Source organism: Orbicella franksi, chromosome 5 (genome assembly GCF_964199315.1).
Source record: "Orbicella franksi chromosome 5, jaOrbFran1.1, whole genome shotgun sequence".
NCBI lineage: Eukaryota > Metazoa > Cnidaria > Anthozoa > Scleractinia > Merulinidae > Orbicella > Orbicella franksi.
The window spans coordinates 33093695-33117400 of NC_138149.1; the positions used below are offsets into that span (position 1 = coordinate 33093695).

A 23706-nucleotide genomic window follows, 5' to 3' on the forward strand; every position below is an offset into this window, starting at 1 on the left:
TAGTAATCCTAATGACCGTTTTCTTCTTCTTCTTTTTTTTTTTCATAACGAAAAGACGTTTATCAACGAATTTAAAGCCGGTTCTTACAATTTTAGTATTTATCAGTTCGAAAGGATCCGTGCGTTTTATGTCAAGTCGAGGAGACCCATGATTTAAACGGCTTACTGAATTAACGTCTTCTTCTGTAAAAAACGTCTCCTACTCAGCAAGGTGCTGAACAAAAAGGGGGTTGAAACAAGGATTTAGGAAGCTGAATTTTTTATGAGTAGCAATGATTCAAAGCTGGTTTTTGTTCAGGTTTTTTGGACTATGAAAATATGTTTACACTGGTTTGTTTGTTTGTTTGTTTGTTTGTTTGCTTGCTTCTTTCTTTATTATTTCGTTCGTTTGTTCGTTTCTTCGCTTGTTGAGTCATTTGTTTGTTTGTTTGTCTGTTTGATAAGGTGTTTGTTCGTTCGTTTATTTTTTGTTTGGTTGGTTTCTTTCTTCGTCTGTTTTGTTTGTTTGCTTGTTTCTCGTTATCTAGGACGCAGAATAAGTGAACTAAACAGGAAGTCTGACTGGGCCAGCCAAGACAGGTGTATTCCTCCAAGACTTCTTCAACAATTCCTTTTTTGAAAGCTTAAGGGTACCACGGATCTTCTATCGTAACGGGACAGGTGGGAATAAATCATAATGTGGACAAATTTAATACACCACTCACAAAATGTTTCTCATTAACAACACTTTATTTAATTACACGAATTCCGACAGGAACATTAAGTTCATAAGGGAGCTAGTACATAAATTCGTCACTAGAACGTAAAATATTCTACAAAACGTTCGTACATAGATGTTATTATTACGTCAACGCAACGTTTTTCCTTCCGGTCGTTTTCCAGGCAAAGCAAAGTTCACCGCCTACGCCATAAAGATACACCTTGAAACAATCCCAAATATAACAACATCTGGCTCACGCAGTCTTTGTCCTCGTATGTACATTGCTGAGGCTTTATCCTGATCGCTTCTTGCAGCACATAGGGGGGCAGGCTGGTGGGCAGACTGGAGCAGGGGCACAGCATGATGGTTGGCATGGTGGAGGACATGGAGGAGCAGGAACAACTATTGGAGGAGGAGCAGGCATTGGGCAGGGGCATGGTGGTGGTGGTGGCTGGTATTCCCACACGTGCTGCTGGCTTTGGACAGTGGCGGGAGGAGGAGCTGGCTGAGGGGGAGCAGGCATGGCTGGAGCCTGAGGACCCATGTGGTGGACATGGTGGTGGTGGATGTGGGTGGTGTGGTGGATCTGTTGAGGAGGTGGTGGTGGGGGTGGTGGTGGCGTACAGCAATAGGTTGGGCAGGTGGGAGCACACATTGGAGCCATGCAACTGTATCCACAAGGGATTGCGCCTCTCTTTTCTGCAGAGAAACAAAAAACGTGAAGGTCACTACAGTGACGATGTTATGATGATAAGCTTGTCTACTTCGTGCATTACCATATCGCCATATTCGCGACAGACGAGAATCTTATCAATGTACCCGATACTTCGTAGCGTAATAATTCTTCCGTGACTGGGTCTAACACAACTTCATGATCTTCGAGGTCAGACGTTCTCTTAAGTAGCTCTTAAAACAGTTTTATAGAGGTGTCAATAGTCCGGTGGTCCGAAACAAAAAATCCTTTTTAAAGGAAAATGTGTAATAGAATTTTATTTCGTATCAATTGTCATCTTGCTACGGGTTGATCATTTTGTTTTGAATTGTTTAGCTTACTTTCTTGTGTCGTCCTACTACTTTAACAATACTGAAAATATTAGAAACTATAAGTAATTCTCCCGGTAGATTGGTTAAGATTTTAATGTTCTGGAAGCGAGAAAGTTATTTAATCCCGTCTCTGAAAGAGTTTCACGATTGTGGTAACACAAGCATAAAATATTAACTTGTTTCAATCTTTACATAAAATCAGTTTTGGACAGGAGATTTCGCTCCGGATTTTTTCAATCCTTTGCGATTATCACATCAAACGACAAAACTCTCTTGTGAAGACGCCTTTAATATAGATATATTACAAGTTACAAAATAAAACAACTGAGACTTACCTTTGAGAGATTTTGCGCTTACGCACACAACGGCGGCCAAAAGAAGAACAACAAATCGGGCCATTTCTGCAACTTGATGAAAGAAAAAGCTCGTAAGAATACTATCGACAAGAACTAAAACGATTAAACAAGACAAAAGATTGTTCCCAGCTCTAGATAAGAGGCGGTCATCTTACAGTTTTATAAGTGATAAATGCTCTCGGGGAAATGTGTTACCTTTGGAAGAAAAGTTTAAAACGTCCTTAAAGGTTGCACGAACTTATACGATATCTTACAGAGATAAAAAGCTAAGAAAGAAATCTTCTACTCAAGGCATTATGTGCTATCGGCTTTGTGGTTATAAATAGATCAAATATGGTGAACTTACCTTCTAGTCAGAGCTCGAATCGATCTACTGAGCGCGCTGAGAAGTGATTTGCAATAGAGGATCTTATTAATTATGTCGACGTTTGACCAGTCGCAGGTCTTAGCCAATGAGGTCGATTCCTATTGGCTGTCGATGACTACGGATCACAGGATTTGAAGGAAGTCTATAAGTTATTAATAGTTTTAGTTGATTTCATTGCACACTTATGAGCTCTCGCGCAAGTCCCAATGACTAAGAGATTAAGTCATCGGCACCATTGCGTCAATTTGGCGCGCGTGCGTTCGCTGGCGCCAAACGCAGGCACAAAGCAACCAAAAGCATTCCCACCTTGTATCACTTTATAAGAACATAAAGTATTGTATTCCTGTGAAACGGTTTGTTATTTCTCGGGTTAGAAAACGCGTGAAAAATAAGCTTTTGGTACCTGGTTATTTTATGACACTAGTCAAAACATTTTCTCACGGGAGCCAGGTACCCGTATGGGCTGTGTAATCAACCGTTGCATCATAATCTTCCTCTTTGCTTGTCGCAATTCCCTCAGAAAAAGGATTTTTAAATTAAAGTTATCGCCACCTTTTTCCCCCATTTTTTATGGTATTTCCTCGCGTCCCCGTGCGCTGATAAATGTGGATTTAACTTATGCTTAATCCAACCCTTTTCCTTTCAGCGCTTTGGTGTTTTGTTTTATTGACCTCCGAGACAGGTGCTTGTATTCAAGATCCGTCTGAGCTTACAAGATGACCACAATGGGGTTCTTTACGCTATTTAAAACAACTTCCTCAGATATTTTCGTGCGCAATTGACAAAGCAAACATGTAATAAATTAGTCCTCAATAAAACCAGAGCCGTTTTAACGGTTCTTTGTTCTAATAAAGCGGCCGCTTTTTTGTTTTATGATTTCTGATAAAAGAAATCAAACCATAACGACAGAAGGAGGAGGTGAATATGAATAACCAGGAATTCCTAACAATCCAACACAGAATGACTTGCAGAAGAAGAAAATAAGAAAGAAATTCTCTTCGGGACGCATAGCTAAGCTCGTCAAATTGTTTTTCTCTACATTATGGTCATTGTACCCATTGTTTTTTTTTTCTAAAAGATGCCTATGTTAATAAAACGCTTAACTTTGATTTATTTTATGACCCGTGTTAAATTTAAAAATACCGTTATTGTACCAAGGAGCACGAACAAAGCAACAAAGCCCGATAAACAGTTTGTTTTTAAAATTTATTGATCACCCAAAGAGGGGAAAATTAGTACCAGAATTTGGGTACCCAAACGTTATAATTCAAAAAAAACCTTTATAGCATGTACACAAAAAAAAATTGCGTTTTCTTTTCGGGTCCAGAGTACATTTACGCTATAACACATGGGAAAAGCAAAAGTTTGGATAAATAGATTTAAATAAATAAGCCACACTTTAGAAAACCTTCTAGAAACAAATATGTGTTGGTGAACGCAAAGGACGGGTGGAGTGGGACGATAGTACCCACAACAATTTAGGGTCGGGTGGGTCAGTGAATTCCATTCTTAGCAAAAGAGATGGGCAAATGGGGGTGTGGGAAAATTCTTAATTTCAGGCGTTAGAAAACGTTTCAATGAAGAGTTTTAACTTTCAAGTTAAATTTTTACTATTTTCCCCTGTGTGTAGGCAGCTCTGTAATTTTTGCCAGTTTTGTTGTTTTTGTTTGTTAAGTGTCGTCGTCGTTGTTGTTTTTGCTGCTGCGGCTGCTGCTGCTGTTTTTTGTCCCTGAGCAAATAGTTTTAACTGTAAACTTCGATCAACGACACTTATTTTATATTACAACTCAAACATAATCAAGAAACAAGTTATAGTTTAAAACGCTTCACCTTTAATTAAATATCAATAACCACATGTACAACTTTTTTTTCTGCAAACTTCACAAGGTGGATCGAGGGTTGCGTTTATTCACAAGCGTACGAGCATGCGTACTTCAGGTAAAATGCATCACAAGCGCATCTTTCAGGACGCTAAACTCCTCGTGTAACATACACCGAAATGAAACCTAACTATGAAGCTCGGTTAAACTAATCGTCATCGTCGTTTTCCTCTTTCTTATCCTCCTTTTTTTCCTCAGTCTTGTCTTCTTGTTTTTCTTCCTGTTTGTCCTCTTGTTTCGCTTCTTGTTTCTCTTCCTCTTTGTCCTCCTGCTTGTCAGCTTCATCTTCCTTCTTTTCCTCGACCTTGTCGTCGTCATCGTCGACTTGGTCCTCGCCAGAGCCATCATCCTCGACCTTGACCTTGTTCTTCTTACAGCAAGACACTGGGCAAGATGGAGCGCAGCTCATGACACATGGGGGTGGACAAGGTGGTGGTGGGGGTGGTGGTGGATGCACGATGTGGTGGACGACCTGGTGAACGTGGTGGATTCTTTGTGGTGGACCGGGAGGGGAACATGGGGGTGGGCAGGGTGGAGGGGGAGCAGGAGCCCATTGGTGGGTATGATGATGCATAACACTAGCAGTGTGGCATGGTGGTGGGCAGGGAAGTGGTGGGGGTGGGGGAGGAGGAGGCAACATATGATGATGAGTTACATGATGGATGTGGTGTACAGACTGAGGGGGACCTGGGGGCATGCACGGTGGTGGACATGGTGGTGGAGGAGCCGGTGCCCATGACTGACTGTGAGAGTGCTGTATACTATGGGTCATGCAAGGAGGAGGGCACGGCGGTGGAGGTGGTGGGCATGGAGGAGGGCATGGGGGAGGGCAAGGTGGTGGGCATGGTGGGGGTGGGGGTGGGGCACAGCATGCCGGCGGGCATGAAGGTGCGCAGGAGGTTACTGAGCATGGACCACACTTCTTGGATCCTTGACTGCTTTTGACTAAAGGAAAGATAAAGAAAAAGAATTACTATTTAGATCAATTTTTTAGCTATTTCAATTTCTCGTATCGTCAATTACGAGCCAAATTTAGTCCAGTCGCACTGTTTATACTAACTGACTCCCATGACAGGTGGTTTAAGGTGGACTACGTGTGGCCAGAAGTTTTTCTTGGCGCCCTTTAAATATATCCGAAACCTTTTCAAAACAAGTTTTCGTGTTAATTGTTACAATTTCTCATAACTTTGTAGGTTGGCTCGGCTTGATATTTCAAGCAACGTATTCATCAAGGAGAAGCTCTCAGTCCACCTAAACCAAAACTTGTAAATAATTGTGCGTTTTATCTGTTGTTGTTTCACGAATTAAGCGATCATGAAATACGATGACATACGTAGAGGGAGGTGAACCACAAGTTCACAGATATAAGAATAATGTAGATTAAATCGTCCAAGTTATAACAACTACAATAGGTATTTTTTGTATCATTCCTTTTGCCATTTAACATGATAATTTCGAGTTTCTACCACTGCTTTCATTCACGGAGATTTATTCCCTATCAAGCTACCCGTGCGGCCATTTCTAAAGAAAAATTAAAGAACAAAACTCACCTTTCTTTATCTTGTTAGCTTTTGGGTGTTTCCCGGCCTCGACGAAGGCAACCGCCACAATTAAAAGACACACTAATAACGCCTTTGGAGCCATGATGGGCTGTGAAAATGCACCAATAATGATAAGTTAGATTTCAACAAATGAAACGACTTGCCTTTTAAACTGAAGTTAACTTTAGCACAATCATTAAGTCCAGACTTTGTTGAATGTGATAAGAAAGTTATTTACCATCACCTAACTTCTTCAAGTCAAGTCAAATACTTCTTCAAGTCTGAGGTAAGCGTTTAGTCTTCGTTTTATCTCGATTTATTATATCGTAATAAACCATAAACCACGTTTTCTCGCACCTAGTTTTCTATTAGTTGCTTCCTGTACCCCTCTATTGGTTTGCGTTGAACCAAAACGAATCAATTCGGCTATTACAACGATGACCCAACTTACCGTCTCTCTGAGGCTACCTCCTTGAATACGGATTGAATTATGATAAACTGAAATAAAACGTTTTATGCCAGGGTCCCGGAAACGTTAAATTATTCACCAGTCTTTGTAATCCCTGATTCACTCAGGTCAAGACCGTGGCGTGTTAATTATTCACGGGCCGTGAGGTGATTCGCATTTCGCGCGTAAGCCCCTTTTTGGGAAACAAAGCCAGACTTTGACGCTCGCAAAGGGTATTTTACTTTTGCCAGAAATATTCGTCGACCTAATATTGTTTTTTTGTGATGGAATTGTTTCGATTGCTTTTTCAAAAGGTCACTTTCTAAGCTCAGTATCCCCGCATCAGGTCAGTGTATATCGTTAATATTTTAGTATTCACCAGTCGTGTCGTTAGCAAATGACAAGGGAACACCAGAAATTGGTGAGGGAAAAAACGCTTTGGAAGTTTATTTAATCTCTATCGCCTATTACTGAAAATCTTTCAATTTCTTTAAATTTCCATTCAAAATCTCGCACAGTAAAAGCTAGCTTTATCTAAATACAAGGTTTTCCAGAAAATTGATGCTTCATCGTTTCTACCACAAGGAAAATTTCGCTCGCAAAAAATCTTGTTTTGACCAGGGCACAGAATACCTGCCCTTGAAATGAAATTCATCTTTCGTTAACGTTGTTAGAAGTGGTTTCTCATCTGTCACCGGGCAAAAACAATGCCTTCTTCCGCCGTTTTCAATGTGAAAAGTGCAACTCACCGCTACTACACGCCCTTTTTGTGAAACCATGACAAATATCGTGTCGACAAAGGTCACTGAACATCAAGACACAGAACTGAATCAGTCTGCACAGAGAAGCCAGTGGGTACTCCGTCTTTGAATTTGCCTTCTTGTCACATTTAAGCGTGAAGATAAACCGATTCTTTGAAACAAGCAAGGTCAGAAAAACACGTCACAGCCCATTTCCAACTAAACGGATAGAGAACAGTTTCCTTCAAAAGGTAAAAAAAAAAATGGATAAACGAGTGGGCGAGATTTGTTTGTTTTGTGCTCGTGTTCCAATTAAAGATTGTCAACTGATGTTCATGGTGTAAGTATTGATTGTGTCTTATCTGTCTAGTAAGAAGCATTTTCATCTTTCAAGTTAACAATTTAATTAATTTGCAAATTTATCTTATGTGCAACCAATTCAGAAACTTGGAAAATAGTCTTTTAAAACTGTTAATAACAATTAATCACTTAACCTTGTTCTTAGACCCTCTTAGGGTATTTCATGCCTCCAATCCGCGGAAAGAATAAAGGAAAAATTACTGATACTTAAATCAATTCTACAAGACGTGAAAACGGTCAACCGTGACAAGTTATTAAGCTCATCTGCTCCTTACTTTGTCATTAGGTAGGTCTATGTGGAGTTTCTTTGAACGTGAAAAATGGCGAAATGTTGACAAATAGTAGTGAATGGCCCAGTACTTGAACAGTCAAACTGTGTCAGTAATGTCCACTAAAACTACATGACAACAGTTAAAATGAACTTTTTTAGACTTTAATTTTCCCAACATTTTAAATCTCTATTGTAACTGTGACAATCCCAGTGGGGAGCGACATCTCACACTGAGATGTGATGGGACTGATCGTCGTAGCGTTTAGGGGTTAAAATCAAGGATTTGTTACCGCTCAGTCTGCTTAAATGGCCACTGTTTGAGTCATGATCTCGGCACTGGCTTAAACGTCTGAACAGATGGAGACAACAACTTATCGTTTTAGACTTGGTATCTCCTAGGAGAGAAAATAAATCAAAACCACGCCCACAAAAAGCTCTTCTGGTTCCATTTAGGGGTTGATTTCAAAGTTTGTGTCGACCATTCGTAGTCACTTCTACGTGGACTCTCTCTCAACTCCATTCGAATAAATCATAGCACAAATTAAAAAGCCAACTTTTTCACGATCATGCTAACAGAAAAATGGACCAATACTTTATTAACTATAAAACTATGTTTCCATTATTACACGTGAATCATCCAACTCGAGTCAACTTTCTTACCTTGCTCAGTGGGCATTTGTTAAACAAGAATTTACCATTAGAGTCTGCACTCTTAGTTATTCCTGAATAACCACGAAGAACATTTGCAGAAACAACGTTTCTTCTATGTCATTGAACTAAAAATTCTTTCAAAAGCCCATTTTACATTAGGGCGGTGGTAGGGGGGGAGGGTGATGAGAATTTTTAGTTAGTTCTGTAGCTTACTCTTGGCCCGCCCGAAAATGTTGTTACTCTAGCGTAACTGAAGCAAATTAGCCATGTTTTGCCAGACGGACCATTGAATAAGGATCTCAGTATATTATCAAATAAGACGACTAACAAACAACACCGTCTGTTAGACACTACTGATATTTATTCACGGTCAAGTCACAATAGAATGTGTGGTCTACAGGTCATTGAATAACTGTTGACAAGAACATAACAAATTGCTTTACTGGTTTCTCTTTAATTATAAAGAAAAACACCGTTAGATTGAAGTTGGACTTTGTAGACACAGCCTTGTTTTTTATCACAAGCATTTTTTTCACTCCTTGTCAGTCAGTGAACCGATTAGAGACAAGTTAGTTTTAGAGACGACACTCCAAATTCCAGACAGTTTGTTTAACCATTTACGGCGTGCTTTGCCAAGTACCTTTGGAAGATATTTAGGCACCTGTGAGAAAAAGGCGATGACCCCAGGAGCCATCGAAAGAAAGCGATAAACAATATTAAAACAAATCTTTTTATTTATAGACTCATATGGCTGTAGTGAATTTCTCAGTTATGGTGTTAGCTAGCTGTAATCAAAGATATAAGATATTCGTCACAAGGAAGTACCTCTCTACCAGATCAGCGTTGCGAGAATAGCTAATTCAAAATAAAAACAAAATAAATCTGAGAGCAATGATTTTAGTGGCTGACTGAGTGGAGTACGTAAAATTAACATTTTCGGTTTTAGTACCGGTTTTGACTGTTCCCTTTATCATCTGTTGTGCGATTTGACAATTTGTTGTTAATTTGTACAATAGGTTATGGATAAAATAAACAAGACGAAAACAAAGCAAATAGAAAGTACTATAAACATCGCCTTGAATTTTCTATTTTGGGATTGGTTACCCAGTTTATGTTCAGCGGGAGTTGTTACAAAAACACGAGATTTATTTTAAAAGCGTTTTGAAGTATTTTGAAGTGTTATAAGGAGTAAGGGAACATGGGTTACCGCAGCCATGAGACTGCCTTAAATATAAATGGCATGCTGAAGATCATTCCACCTGGATGGAGAAGTAAAGGTATGGTCTTCAGGGTATGCAACAGGGTATGCAAGGAAACTGACGAGAAGCAAGGTTAATCGCCCCCCCCCCCCCCCCCACATGTCCCGCCCAGTCTCCCCGCCGCCCCTGGGAAGCTGTATGGCACAAATCGTTCGTCAGCCATTTATACTGGTTCTGATCTTGCTATGGAATTCTGATGAGAACTGGAATTAGACAAATCAGTGACATAAAGAGCAGTGGAACACGAGGAAAGGGAACCAGAGTGGAATCATTGTTATTCCAACTTCACCCAAAAGAAATGGTTACCAATAACGAGCTCAAATGTTTTCAGTGGTTTATTATTAAAAATAAAGTTTTCCAACCAACATCTTGATAATCGTATTTACAATAATGTAACATATGAATGAAAATATATTCACAGTCACGTCAGCAGTCTTGCTCACTCAGTAATATTCAACTAAAGCAGCTTAGTAGATCCCACTCCATACATTTTAATCCCCGTTTCAAATAAAAAATATAGCTTTATACATCATAACACTATTTATATCTTTGAATTTTGGGGATTTCTGCAAGAAGCATTGCACTTCGCAGACATTGCTTTAGCTGTCACGCAACACTAACAGGAGCGTTACTCGACGGTCCAAATTATTTTGTGGCGTCTAAGAGATTGAAATTTTACAAAGGTTAATAATCACATTCCCATGTAAATGCCAAGTTTGTAAGCTAGTTAGTTATTTTAAAGTTTCCCTTGAATGGAAAACGCCAGATTTGTTTTCTAATATTTTCAAATAACATAAATTTTCATTCTTCTACTTTTCACGTCTGTTCGCCCGTATCGACTAAAGAACGAACATATCAGGCGTTCACAGAGTGGCAAACACTTACAGTGAAGTCGCGACTTTCGTTTGCCCGGTTTTCTTTAACTGAGTTAACAAAATAAGTTCCCTAATGTCAAAACGTTTCACAACTTCTCTATGCGTCAAACGTTACGGTGGCACTGAACACTTTCGGTTCCTCTTGGATATGGTCTTGTTTAAAGGAGCACTCAGAGTATTTCTATTTCCACACCTCATGTTGATGAGCCGCTGCTTGCATCTCCAGAAGAGACCATTAAGTCACTGTTTCTTAGAAACCCTTGCTCGCTGTCCTCCTTATTATGGGCTTTTTTGTGCGCAGTCAAAGTAGCCTTTTTCGATTTTGGCTGTGATTTCACTCGTTGGATTCGAGACCTCTTGCTGGCCTCGTACAGAGCATCCTCGTCAGTGGTTTCGTCACCTGACTCGGATTCAGACCCCTCGGCTGCACCTGACGCCTCGGTTGTTTCCGGTGCTTTTGTGGGAGCGGCAAGTTTTGGCAGAGGTGAAATGATGAGCGCTGCCATTTCCATTCGGCTCATGTCTAGAATTAAAGGTAATTAACATTGCTTGAAATTTTAATACTTCTTACAGTAGCTCGTCAAGCAAAATTTCTTAAACCGCGAGTAAGAAGTTAACTGTCTAAAGATATAGGCGCGCATTTTGAAATGAAATGATTGTATATGTTAACCTTGGTAAAAATGTGAGAACTATGTAGGTATGGTATTATTGAACAATTGAGACGGGTTAGGTACGGTAGTGCAATGGCTAAGTATTTTGCTGTATTTTCGCCCGCCCTCAGTGTGAGTCAAAATACGATAAAACAAAGAGATGTCTTCTAATCACTACCACGACGTCTTTGAAACCCAAAAGCAACTTACGTATGTGCTTATGGTTTCCATGGCGACTAAAGGACAAAATTACTAAGGCCTGTGTTCACCCTAACGGCATAACGACATAAGAAGGAAATAATGTCATTATGAAATGTCGTTATGAAAATCCTAATATAACGACATGATAACAACATAACAGACTGGCATAAGGAAAAAAACTGATCTTTTCCTTAATATTTTTATACCGATGCTACATAACTTATTATGTCGTTATATCGCTAGTGCAAACAAGGCCTAACTGCACAAATATCGCGTATTATTTGTGCACAACTCAGTGCAGGTTATGAATGTGCAGAAAAATTGATATTGGGAGTTCGGTACAAAACAGTCGTTAATTACCTGCGGTTCTTTCATTCCATTGTTGCCACAAAGGCTGTAGTTTAGCTGGGATGCGCGGAGGACACGTGAACGCGTGACATGCCTGAGTACACGGGCTGCAGACTGGTAACGAGCACTGGGCGCACGTGTTGCACGGGCTGCACGGGTCGGGCGGTACATACGGGCTTGAGGGTAAAAGATTCGGGAGTCCCATGGCAGGGGCATATGCAGCAGGAGATGGAGCTAAAAATATCAAAGAAACAGTGCCAATATAAAACATTACCATTACTATGTAAAGCCATAACTAAAAAAACAAAAGAATTGTGACCCCGCGCTTTCCCGCACTTGGCGCTCGTTGAATATTTTTGGTTTCTGATTGGTCAGTTGCGCATGCGTTTGTTGTGATTCAGGCGAGAAGTTTGAATTTTAGCACTCACCTTGATAGGGTGCTGGGGCATAGGCGACCGGCGGAGGCGGAGGATTCACATACTGCGGGGAGGGCTGGTAACTAGCTGTTAACGCAATAGAGGAAAACCACGTCAAGGCAAAGTAAAGGTGTAAACGTGCAAAAGTATAGCTATCTTTTTCGCTAACCGTCCACTAAGACACGCTTGTAAATGCTTCGCTGCACTTTTGCCGTCTACTCGGATACGAAAGTGTTCTGTTTTCAAATGATAGCATTCCTGATGAACACGATTAGCGTTTTGCGATCGTATACCAGTTTGAATGACAGGCAAAACCGCATTATGAAAACCACATCGGCAAAATTGTGGCCTAAATCAAAACTCTTTCCACTGTTTGTTAAACTGTTTTATGCTGAGAGATATACAAGCCATATAAGTACTAAGAACTTGTTTTCAGTGTGAAAAGGACCTTGCTACGAATCATAAAGTATATAGGTCTAAGATAATTAAAACAGGCGTGGAATGGAAAATGAAAGCAAGAGTATAAGGACGATTGTAAGGTGTAACGACCACGCCTGGGTTCAAATCGTTATCTCGTCTATTCGAAACCCAGCAAAATATAAGAAAACTACTCACCTGCAATGGAGAAAACATATAAGTCTACAATAATTACGAGAGCTCTAAAACACCAATTGTCAAAAGATAATGCAATCCGAAACATTATGGCCACCAGATGGCAATTGAGGTTGTCTTCTTTTCGCAGGTCACAGTTTGAGGTAAACATGTTCGGATGCAAGTTTGCGGGAAAAAAAGATAGAATTGTCTTGGAAGCTGCCAAGCAGTCAGTTTTTTGCTCCCGAGCAGCGATAAATTCATTATAATCTACAAGAACTTTTTCATTTCTTTTCATTTCTGTCATCTTTGAAGTCTCTTCATGGTCATAAAGTTTCAGATTTCGTGTTGGATTAACGTGTTAAGTGCGTATGGTCAAGCCACCGAGAAAATATATATTTTTATCAACGATTTACAGTTAGAATTAACAACAATTATTAATCAATTTAATCACTACGAATAAGCAACTTGTCTCTTACCCTGATTGTATCCTGGAGCGGGAGCGGCTGGATACGGTACTAAAAAGAAACGAAGAAACATCCTGTGATTAAATACGCCTCAAATGACGGCTGATTTCACCGAAAAAACTTACAAAAGCGTGCAGACAAAAACAAGACACCTTGAAAGATGAACTGTGGCAACTGAATAATAGGCTGAAGACCAGAAGAAGATTTCTCCACTTGTTGAGGTGGAGGAGGTGGAGGTGCAAACTTTTTGTGTGCTATTAAACATCAACACAAAGTTTTCAAAATGTTAGACGTATGGATATAAATAAAAACGATCCCAAAGGCGGCATTATCTAATGAAACGTGTGACTGAGAACCTTGTTCGTGTTGAGGTTTAGAATGATACTTCCAAAGATCGTACCAATATAATGAAGGAGCTACGAAATTGAAAACAATACGAGAAATTATCAACTTGTCCGGACTCCCGTGCATATTTCAGCAAAAGAAGTGGCCAGATGAATTTCCTAACATGACTTTTGAAATACCTGCGTAAACAACGTTTAACAAAGCAAAAGAAACAAAGAATGCAAAAACGTTGATAAATAAACTCCTCATGTCGTTAGGTCGAAGCACTCCAGGATCGAATTTCCAAACTTCAGCAATTTGTTTTTACGCCAGCTTACGTGTTTTACAGAAGTGACTATTTTGCAGGTAGTCAATGACTTATCTCGATCGTGATTGGCTATTGAAAATTAAGTCATAACAGACCTTTCCAAATGACTTTATTTAGACACAGGGCGGTACTTGGGAAGATTTTTCGAGCGCAAAAATGGCGCGAAAATACTGTCGCAAGAGTAATTTTAAACGAGGGCGCGGTCGGTGAAAAAATAGGGACTATACTCTTACACCTAATTGAAGTTGCATTAATACCTGCAAAAGAAACTTTTTGCTTTCTCCGATCTATTCAGATTTGTTAAGTTGAGCTGAACCATATCACCTACTAGCGACCATTTGTGGTGCTTGTGAGAGGTTTCAATTATAAAGTTATTAGTGGCAAATTTAAGTTTTTCACATGCCGTTCGAGTGAAATTCAGATTTAATTTAGACGCAAAGAAATTAAATGAATTTCAATAGCCCCGATGAGGAACTGTAAGGTTCGATCTCTTCTGCCCCATTTGACTTCATGTTAGAAACTCGTTACTGAGCTGCTCCATTAGCTCAGGGGAGGCGTGGTATTAACTTTCTATTTAATAGTGCGTCGAGGTCAAGAATTTGAGCCCACACCTGAGTTATAACCTAAAGTATCTCCGGAGGCATCACTTCTAGTTTAGGACTGTACAAGCCCCATATTATGTGAATAGAACCTTTTAAAATCCCTATTTTACGATATTTCTTGGGCCCCACCAAACTTCCACATCTCACACCTTCAGCAACCTTACGTTGCCTCCCATCTTTATTTTCCCCAGAGCCACTCGTTTTGTCAGTCTCTAAAATTAGAACGCCGAGCACGTGACCAAAAAAGAGGACTCTAAGAACGAGAATAGCATGGAGGCACTTGGGTCAATTTTCGCTGAGTATGTGCCGCTCGCCTCTCGAAACCCCTGATCCATTACATTCTGTGGCCAATTACGAACCCCATCTTAGTCAAATGTAATTTTCGCGATCCCAACCTAGTCACTTTGTGTTTATGCATCTACCTTATGAAGCATATTAACTAGTTCATCCTAAAATAAAGTGACACATTTGTTAAACTGAATGTAGAGCGGTAGCAACTTTTTCACCCCGAATCTTCCCATTTTGAAATCTCTACTTGAAATCTCTTACACCCAAAAGTGCGACCCCATTCTAGTAACTCTATTGAAAATGCCACCCCATTATAGTCAATCCAGTCGTGAAAATGAAAATGAAAATGAAAAGAATCGCCTTCAATCAACTTACCCGGATTATTTACGCACTCGTAGTTCACATCCAGGTATTTGTTTGCGTCAGGGCACGCGTCTCCAAACACGCCGTTACTAGCGAGCAAATTACAGTCCTCCAAGCCATCACACTGTCTCTTCACTGTCTCATACGCTCCAGGCGTGCGACACATGCCGGAAGGCATCGGATTAGCTTCTTTCAGGCATCCCACATCACCCGTATCACCATAATCAGCGTTTAAGATTCTTATCCTCTGCTCGGGCGGGCAGGAGATTTTCTGGATCGTGTCTTTGCATATGACAGTCCTTTGAGACGGCGATGAGTAAACTCCGCTTTGACGAGCTTAAGACAGTATTGTTAAAAATGTAGTACTATCTGGCTCAAATTAACATTTATTTAAATGCTTTTTTAACTTTAATTTATTTTCCTTCATTAGATACGTGATCTGACGAATTAGACTAAAGAGCCTTGTTCTTCGTCAAATCAAACACAACCCATTAAGATTTGGCCTGAACGCGTTTTCCCGCGCGGCTGCCGGTTTTCCCGCGCTTGACAATCATTCCATGTTTTTATTGCAGTTTTGATTGGTTTAATAAGTGTGTCATTTTTGCTTGTTTTGTTTGGCCAGAGGCAATAACTTGGCTATTATGATGACATTGACTGAAACCAGGAACTTTAAAACCTGTCAAAACCCACTGAAAAAAAAGATATGATCACAGAACAACTTCTTACCATTTGCTAGATAAGATAAGGCTTTTTCCTCTTGTTGGTCTTCAGCGTATTTTGTTTGAGCTTCTTTCATTTGTTGGGTTTCATCAGGTGGTGGTGTATCATCGTCTTGCACGGTAGAATCAGTAGCTTGTTTGTCGCTATCAGCTGGTGGTGGAGTCTCGGCGTTGATGTCTTCAACATTTTTAACCTGTTCAGGCTTGCTTTGTTCTTTATCAGCATCTTCTTCTTCTTTTGGAGCTTCTTCCTCGACTTTCTGGGCCGAGTTGTCTTGCGGTGGAGCCTGGACGGCTTCCTTTGGTGGCTCGCTGACGAGCTTCTGCGAATCGCTTGCTGTCTTCTGATCCTCGCTTTCGCCTTTTACAACAGTATCGTTGTCTTTGCCCTGTGACTGGGTGACAGGCGCTTCTGAATGGCTACCAGAAGCTTCTACGTCGCTAATTGGTTGACCGCTTGCGGGTAGCTCTCCACTTGACGCAGCTAGAGCTTCTTTGACGTCATTATCAGTGATAGTTACGTCGTCATCGTCGTTAGCATCATCATCGTCATCTTCATCATCGATTTTATTATCACCTCTATCCCCGTCATCTATGACGTCATCCCCTGATCCTGCCTTGTCTTTGTCTAAGTTATCTGGCAGAATAGAGGCATAGAAGTTTAATGTTAGACCCGACACTCTCGAAACAGCGAACTGAAATCAACACTACTGTTCGTTTGTTTCACTAAAGTTTAAAAATATCAGGTTAACAGTATGGTTAAATGTATCAGGTTAACATTAGGCAGTTGTCATGGCAAACCTTTTTAAGATCAACAGTAAAGGTATCAAACGTCATAACTCAAGTTTTGTAATTTTATTTCAGCGATTGGCTCAGTCAAACTGTAATTCTGGTCAGCACATAAACTCAAAAGAGTGATTGTCAACACTGTCCGTGAAAAGAAGGAAAGTCTTTCGTTATTTACGTTGTGAGCAGTTTACTCTGATGTAGACGGTAACGTCATCCTCTGTCGTAGTGTAGTCTTTTCAGTCGTGGCGGCTGAAGTGTGCTGTAAGAGAGGTGTCCTTGTCGTTGTTGTACCGCTCTGTAGGCTAAACTGTCCGTCATTCCTTGAATGACTGGTACATAGTTTCTTTGATGAGTTTTCAGTTTCGGGGTTAGTCTGTTGGAGTTGTCTTCTTCAATTTCTGTTTAGTCACTGTACTGAGTATTACTTCTTCGTAGGCATTTCCTGTCAGTAGCAAAGGCGCAACGGCGACAAGACCAAGAAATCCCTCTGTAAGAACGATTAATGCCTTAGTTTAAAATGATTCTATGAATTTGTATCGTTCCTCAAGTTTTTCGCTGTACCTAGATAGTGATTTTTTTTTGTTGTTAAGGCAATGAGCAGGCAACAAACAGAGTTGACCTGGACCTCATTAAAACCCCTATTTTGATTCGTTCTGCTTGTTAAACTGCATCTCTTTTGTTCCTAGGGGTAAGGGCATCTGGCTTAATACAAAGAACTTTGTAAACGGTGCAAGTTGCCCCCTAAACACTGATAGCCTAACTTTATGTCATGAACTTTCGCATTTTGTATGTAAGCCGAGTTTCTTGGTCTAATCGTGCCGCGTACTCACCACTTACCTTCCCGTAATAAACCAGCGAAGTACAAAGCTGATTTGTAAATATCAAGAGCTTGTTTCCTTGTCAAGTTCATCGGTAGACCAGGCAATGGAAACGAGGGAGGCTTAATGCGGTCATTGTGCGTGCCAGCTAACATGAAGGCCACATTAGAAGTATCACCATTTAAATCTTCATCGTTGTCACCACTTCCACTGACACTAAATTCCTTTGATTCTTGAATGTCAGCGGTAGTATCATCAGGTTCATCAGATATGACGTCAGAATCGTCAAGTCCAGACCCCGAGCCAGAGCTTGGAATATTATCCGCCGGAAGGGACTGGATCCTAGGAGATGTGCTCTTTCTGGCAGGTTTCTCTGGGAGTTTCCTTTGTATAGTTGATGGCATTGGCAATAACGTGTCGTCATGTTTATTGTAAATGTGATTTTCACTTTCTTTCATTGTCATTGGCACGGACCAATTCTTATCCAGAAGTATTGGAACTCGATCACGAGGTTCTTTGTATTGTTGCGATATTCCCGGATAACTAACTTGGTAACCATGGCCTGCTGAGTAACCGCGCCTCCACTGCTGTTGCTGATAGCTTGGGTATCCTGAATAGCTAGAATACTGTTGGTAGTTAGGTCCCTTGTGACCGATCGGTTGCTGATAATTTTGATAGCTTTGGGCATATTGGTTAAGTGGAATGAATCCTGTCCTTCTAGGCTCGGCCGATAGGGACGAAATGGTTCCATAGGCATTGATATTTTTTTGACTGTAGTGGTTGGATACCGGCAGATTTTGGCGGTAAATTGTATCTTTCCTATCATAAGTCAATGGCTGCCTGTAAATATTCGTGTAGAAGCCACTCCGGTCTTCATGAGAGGTAGGACCGTCGTTTAAAGAAGTGGGGAACATTGACGCACCAGTCTGTTCCCTGTTTGTCAAAAAATTAGAAGCTGGCTTCGTGACGTTCGGAAAAGTTGCCGCCTGTCGGATTCCCACCGAAAAATTTCCGGTCAGTTGGTTTCCAGCCGCTGGGTTTCTGGCGGGAAAATTTCCGGTCAGTTGGTTTGCAGCCGATAGATTTCTGACGGGAAAATTTCCCACCTGATTTCCGCCCGGTGATCTTCCCGCCATTTGGTTTGCTGCTGATGGGTTTCCCGCCAATAAGTTTCCCCTATAACCAATCGCCGTAGGAACATATGATCTTCGACTATTTTGACCGTTTATTTGATGCTTTTGTGTGGCGCCTCTCAACTCTGCCGTATTGTTCACATTGGTTGTGTTTTGTGCCACTGAACTTTGATTCATCGTGTTGCCAAGGGTTGTCACAGAGAGAAATGATCTTCGAATGTTTTGATTATTATCTCCTGTATTTACTTGACTCAAATTCCGTAGCTTTTGAGCTATCAGGTCGAATATACCTTGATATTTGTCAATATTTTTGTCTGCGAAGAAATCAAACACTTTCAGACATGTAGTTTTTTAACGTTAAACACGCGTTCAACAATATAAAGCCAGTCTGGTCGATAGTGTAACAGCTTTCTTGGAGCTTGTATATATTAACAACAGAGACAAATATTAAAGTGAAGAATGGTATATTAAACGATAAGATTGCTGTAAAACACTTCGGACTGCGAAACACCACAGCTCTTTCAGTGGTGAGCTTAAAGTATTACTTTTCGCTACTGACTATCGTGTGTCATTGAAAGTGTTTGTTTGGAGAATTTGCCAGTACATCAAGACAATACACTTTATAGTTGATCGTTTCGCTTCTTGTCACCTGTCTGAAATATGATTGACCTTACAAGAGGAAGTAACGCCTGGGTTTTACTAGCAAAGCAGACACAAGCAGAATGCAAGCGCAGCGTGAGTGCAAATGCCCGCGCTGGCGCTCGTTTTCATTTTCCACATACCGATCATGCTACGCTTATTATTGCGTTTAGATGTTTGGTCAAACAACCAACGAATAAAGACAAACAACTTTCACCGTTAAATTTGTCTGGGAAAGAGAGAAAGAGGAAAGATTACTTGTTGATTTTTAAAATCCGTGAAAAATTTTGTCCAGGATTGTCTTAAAACTGGTTACAATGCGAAAATAGCTAACCCCATAAGAGAAGCTATATCAGAGTGCAGGTATGTGATAAACGTGCAAATACAAGCACATGACCTACTATGAAATGTTCTTACCTCCTTCTATTGGCATGGAAGAGGACGGTCGAATTTGAAAAACCAAAATACAAAATCCTAGGAAAACACTGAGCGTCGCAAGAAATCTGAAACTATACATGGCAGGGCAGTGTTTCTGTTCGGCGCGCTACAAGATGAGATTATGCTGTCAAACCTACAAGCAAATGAGAATTGTCGTGTTAAGTGCCAACGGGTAGAGAAAAAACAACTAACATAACACCAAAACAACTCAGTTTTCTAACCCAACCTGGAAAAGGAAGAACTAATTTTGCAGTTAATACCTCTGGTTCTGTCAGGGAATGTCTTGAAATAAAGCTCAGGATATCACAAATTTCCAGGAGTAACGAAACAAAATGTTCAATCAAGTATTCAACAGTTGAAATGACTGCGATCATTGAAGCGTGTGCTTTAGGGTGTAAGAACTGGTACGCCTCTAAACTAGGAAGTCAGCGCAGCATTTGAACGTTTTAAACCTCAAATCGACAGCATAAAAAACTTCAAAGCACCAGACTTACCTTAAATGGCTTCTTGATTCCAAATTTTGCTAAAAAGGATTATTTTCAGCTACAGCATTTTATTTTCGAAAAAGCCTAACAATCACCAGAACGCTTGAAAGCACCAGAGAAAATAACTGAAGTAATCTTGACTGGTGCCGTAGGCACGAACACAAAACAGTGACATAATAGTGGAATTATTCCAGTTATTACTCGCCTCATGATTGGCTAAAATCAGCAAGGGTGAAAAACACACCGATACCTTTATTTTGGCCTACACAGACTGCTATATTTTCGCTTGACGTCTCCTATGAACAACACTGACGATTTAGCCAGCCAACAAGGAAAAGATTAAGTTTCCAAAGTCTCTCAAGCATTAGCAAAATTGTTCAAAATATTTTACACAACACCGGTAAATATCGGTATTTTCGCACGCACTGATTGGCAGATCAAACTCGGGGCGTACAAGTCGAGGGAGTCAAAACTGATGTCAACATACAACGGCACTTAAATTAAATTTGTAATCTTACAATTTGAATTGATTTTGAAAAAAAGAAACACGGCTCTCACTGAAGACTGCAAGCAATAAAAACACACACTTATAATATCGCAGCACTTTAAACTCTGATGATCTTTTTTCTTTAAAAAAAGACTTAAAATTCTTTTAATGTGGTGGAAGTAACCATGGGCTTTGATCCGTTGAACAAGATTTTTGAACTGTACAAAAATGCTATACTTTAAATTAATCTTAGATCTTCAACTTGCCTGTGTAGCTGATGGGATATCGCGCGTGAGTGCTTTTGCTTTGGCGGCGGAGTCGCACACACTAGGGGTGACTCCGTGGGGAAATTTTCGCGAGCGTCAAAGTCGCGGGGAAAAATTCAACTCTCAATTTGACTACTCACCATTCCCCTCGCGGCTCAGCCTTTTTATTAATCTAACTTTATAATCGTAAAGGGCGCTAATCCCATCCCAATGCGCTTCTACGCCAAATAATAGCTAAAAATTAATTAGCGACTGTTACACATTATTATTGATTTCTGGTTTAAAGGTGTCTTGTCTAACAGTTGTATTTGACAGTCCTACTTTTGACGACAGTTTGGAGGCCTCAAAACGTAAACATCTCTTCTTCCTTGTTCGGTTAATTAAACACAAATATTTCTGACTGAGTCTAAATAGACCCGCAAACCCTTTTGACAAGCGAAAAGTTGTCATTCTTAACAATCAACCTGTAATTAAAGGAGCGAAGTTAAGAGGGTAATTCCGCATTCAATACAACATAAAATAACATATGTTTACACGGTTGGCGTTAACAAAACAAATGAGGGAAAGTTTTCTTCAAGAGGAGCATGTAATTGCTAATTAAACTTTTAGTGTTCAAAGTTCTCGTTGAATGAGCTATGTTAGAGTTAAAATGAAACAAAATCATAGAGCCAATAAATTTAGTAGTTTATTATCTTTAAACCGGTTTTAGAAAGTGCAGGCAGAGAAAGTTAAGGAAAAAGTTAGAACAGTAAAGTAAATATTGTTTTACGCTGAAATTTCAGTTGACGGTAGCTTTATTGGGAACACAGATGAATTGAAATTATATACTCTGCAATATTGAGTTTTACTACTCTCTGATATGTTAGTGTTTTATCATACATGTTACAGCAAAAGGCGGTGAGGTTTTTGTTGGCTTGGTTTTCTCAGAAAAAGAGAACTGACCCCTAATTAACTCACTGTTTGTTGACTCTGTGGGAAGCATGAACAGGCTAGGAAGCTTCTGTCAATCATTTGCACGATCTTATCACATGGGATGCTCAAATGTGTTCCCTTCAGACACCTACTTTAATACAGCACACAACTGCAACCGGGACATTATTGAGTGAAAAAGAAAAACTACTCTGAAGAAAAAGCCTTTAGGGATTAAAGTAATAATAATGATAAAATAAATTTTATTTTGAGAACATAAATGAGGAGCGGTCGCTGTTCATCACTCTTCAAGCGAAAAGCAGAAAAAGCGAGCGGGGAAGTATGGTCGAGCAAAATTTGAGGGCGCCACCAGTATAAAACCAATCATACTTAGTGGGCCATGAAATGTCAAAAAGATCATGAAGCAGAACCACAAAAAAAAAAGAAACCACAAAGAAATTTTAACTATGAACAAGGCCAGACTGAGCGCTAACAAAAATTTGAAAAAAGTCATCTTTTGATCGGCGTTTGTTAGACATGTATGGTTACCGAAAAAACAACAAATTTATTTCACGTCTCATTTTTGGTTTTACAACTTTGAACAACTGTGCCAGTGAGTTTATCTGTAGTATAACACTAGACCCTCGTGCAACTGTGATTCAGTGCAACACGCATAAATTGAATATCTATATAGCGGCGATTCTGAAGGAAAACAACACGTGCAAATAAAATTCATCTTTGAGGAAGTATTTCAAAGCAGGAAGAAATACACTAATCAGATTCAGCTTTGTTTTCGTGAAATGGTTTCACGAACTATTTTTTCGGAAATTTCATTGAAGTAAAATGATCGGATTGAGACAAGATACCAATATTGGGCAGATTAATACCATGACTGTAACATCGACTGATCAGTAAAAGTGATTGTGATAACTAATTAAAATCTGCATCTTGGAAATTACTGGAAGCTGTTGTCAGCCACCTTAAACTAGGACAAGGAGCAATCTCTGATAGGGAATCAGGATGATTTTATTGAGCTCGAGAGATATAAGAATTCTAACGTTCAGCATTCAGTCTTCTCACTAACTTGTCTTAATGGAAAATTTGATGCACGACCAGTTAATCACAGGAAGAAGGAAAGCTTAAGACTGTTAATAATCATACTTCAGGCAGAGCTGAAAAAAGACCAGCTGTCGCTGCTTCATTTGGCGCAGCGGTGACATTTTAGGACAATGTCAGCATCCACTTTACGTCTATTTTCAAATATATAAAGTGAAAAGCAATTTTTGGCACTAGCTGATAAGTCACTTTACATTGGCACGCTACCCACGAAATAAGAAATCCTAATTATTGTCGCAAATAGACAGCGGATCTCCCTGTCATCAAGCACGTCGCGAACTTGCCAAGTCGTAAAGAACAGGGTGGCACTAAATTTTGCGGGTTCTTCTATTTCTGGTTTTTTCCACGATCCGCAAAAAAAGGTCCCGCGGAAAAAAGAAATCCCGCAAAATTTTTTCCACGGGCTAAATTATGCATACACTGAGTAAAATCTTGTTGCTGCCATCAGCCACTCAAAAGCACGATGTAACTGTAATAGAATGACACAGATTATTGTGTTTTACACTCGTCAATTCAGCATGCAGTTTAATTGAAAATCGCGAAAATGTTTCAATTTCAATTATATGGTTTCTGCGGAATAAAATTTCTGTGGACTCAATAAATGTAGAAATGCGACTTCCCGAAAATCGCAAAAATTATATAACCAGCAAGAAAATCTACTCTTCTACAATCGCAAAACTTAGTTCCCGCTAAACACAAAAAATTGTCGATTCGCAAAAAATTTTGTGCCACACGGTATTTATTTTCGCGAGAATGACAACATCAAGTCAAGATGACTTACGTAAATATCGGCTACATAAAAACACGCACCAATGTAAAATCTTCCATTGTACCTGA

General features: G+C 39.9%; 3 protein-coding genes and 1 pseudogene across 5 annotated transcripts; 1 reads left to right on the forward strand and 3 right to left on the reverse strand.

Annotated features, from left to right (window-relative positions):
- Nucleotides 1–311: 311 nt before the first annotated feature.
- Nucleotides 312–2501, reverse strand: LOC145487270 (uncharacterized). 3 transcript variants are annotated; one of them, XM_081466013.1, is made up of 3 exons: nt 2447–2501; nt 2080–2151; nt 312–1399 (listed from the first exon to the last, which is right to left on the reverse strand). In XM_081466013.1, exons 2-3 carry the CDS (start codon nt 2141–2143, stop codon nt 993–995), a joined length of 471 nt encoding a protein of 156 aa, XP_081322139.1. In that variant the 5' UTR covers nt 2144–2151; nt 2447–2501; the 3' UTR covers nt 312–992. The 3 variants fall into 3 exon arrangements, with proteins under 3 accessions (XP_081322139.1, XP_081322141.1, XP_081322140.1); XM_081466015.1 differs by having other exon boundaries at nt 2080–2145; nt 2447–2482; XM_081466014.1 differs by lacking the exon at nt 2447–2501 and having other exon boundaries at nt 2080–2431.
- A 1793-nt stretch (nt 2502–4294) lies between these two features.
- On the reverse strand, nt 4295–6393 carry LOC145488358 (uncharacterized). Its single transcript, XM_081467206.1, has 3 exons — nt 6340–6393; nt 5898–5997; nt 4295–5292 (listed from the first exon to the last, which is right to left on the reverse strand). Exons 2-3 carry the CDS (start codon nt 5989–5991, stop codon nt 4496–4498), a joined length of 891 nt encoding a protein of 296 aa, XP_081323332.1. The 5' UTR covers nt 5992–5997; nt 6340–6393; the 3' UTR covers nt 4295–4495.
- A 3386-nt stretch (nt 6394–9779) lies between these two features.
- LOC145488360 (uncharacterized) lies at nt 9780–19594 on the reverse strand. The gene is made up of 8 exons (XM_081467208.1): nt 19586–19594; nt 17416–18843; nt 15797–16426; nt 15083–15406; nt 13178–13216; nt 12120–12194; nt 11704–11925; nt 9780–11015 (listed from the first exon to the last, which is right to left on the reverse strand). The coding sequence occupies exons 2-8, from the start codon at nt 18704–18706 to the stop codon at nt 10687–10689; spliced, it is 2910 nt and encodes a 969-aa protein (XP_081323334.1). The 5' UTR covers nt 18707–18843; nt 19586–19594; the 3' UTR covers nt 9780–10686.
- Nucleotides 19595–23563: 3969 nt separating this feature from the next.
- Nucleotides 23564–23706, forward strand: part of LOC145486999 (neuropeptide SIFamide receptor-like) — a 1396-nt pseudogene continuing 1253 nt past the window's right edge.

Bases quoted from the DNA above. Each gene is read 5' to 3' on its own strand.
- LOC145487270 (XM_081466013.1), bottom strand. From the start codon at position 2,143: ATGGCCCGATTTGTTGTTCTTCTTTTGGCCGCCGTTGTGTGCGTAAGC. The intron at 1,400-2,079 runs GTAAGTCTCAGT...GTTTCTCTGCAG, and splicing joins AAGCGCAAAATCTCTCAAAG to AAAAGAGAGGCGCAATCCCT.
- LOC145488358 (XM_081467206.1), bottom strand. From the start codon at position 5,991: ATGGCTCCAAAGGCGTTATTAGTGTGTCTTTTAATTGTGGCGGTTGCC. The intron at 5,293-5,897 runs GTGAGTTTTGTT...TCTTTCCTTTAG, and splicing joins AGCTAACAAGATAAAGAAAG to TCAAAAGCAGTCAAGGATCC.
- LOC145488360 (XM_081467208.1), bottom strand. From the start codon at position 18,706: ATGAATCAAAGTTCAGTGGCACAAAACACAACCAATGTGAACAATACG. The intron at 16,427-17,415 runs GTAAGTGGTGAG...CTATTCTGCCAG, and splicing joins CGCTGGTTTATTACGGGAAG to ATAACTTAGACAAAGACAAG. The intron at 13,217-15,082 runs GTAAGTTGATTG...GTTTCTTTTTAG, and splicing joins CGAGTGCGTAAATAATCCGG to TACCGTATCCAGCCGCTCCC.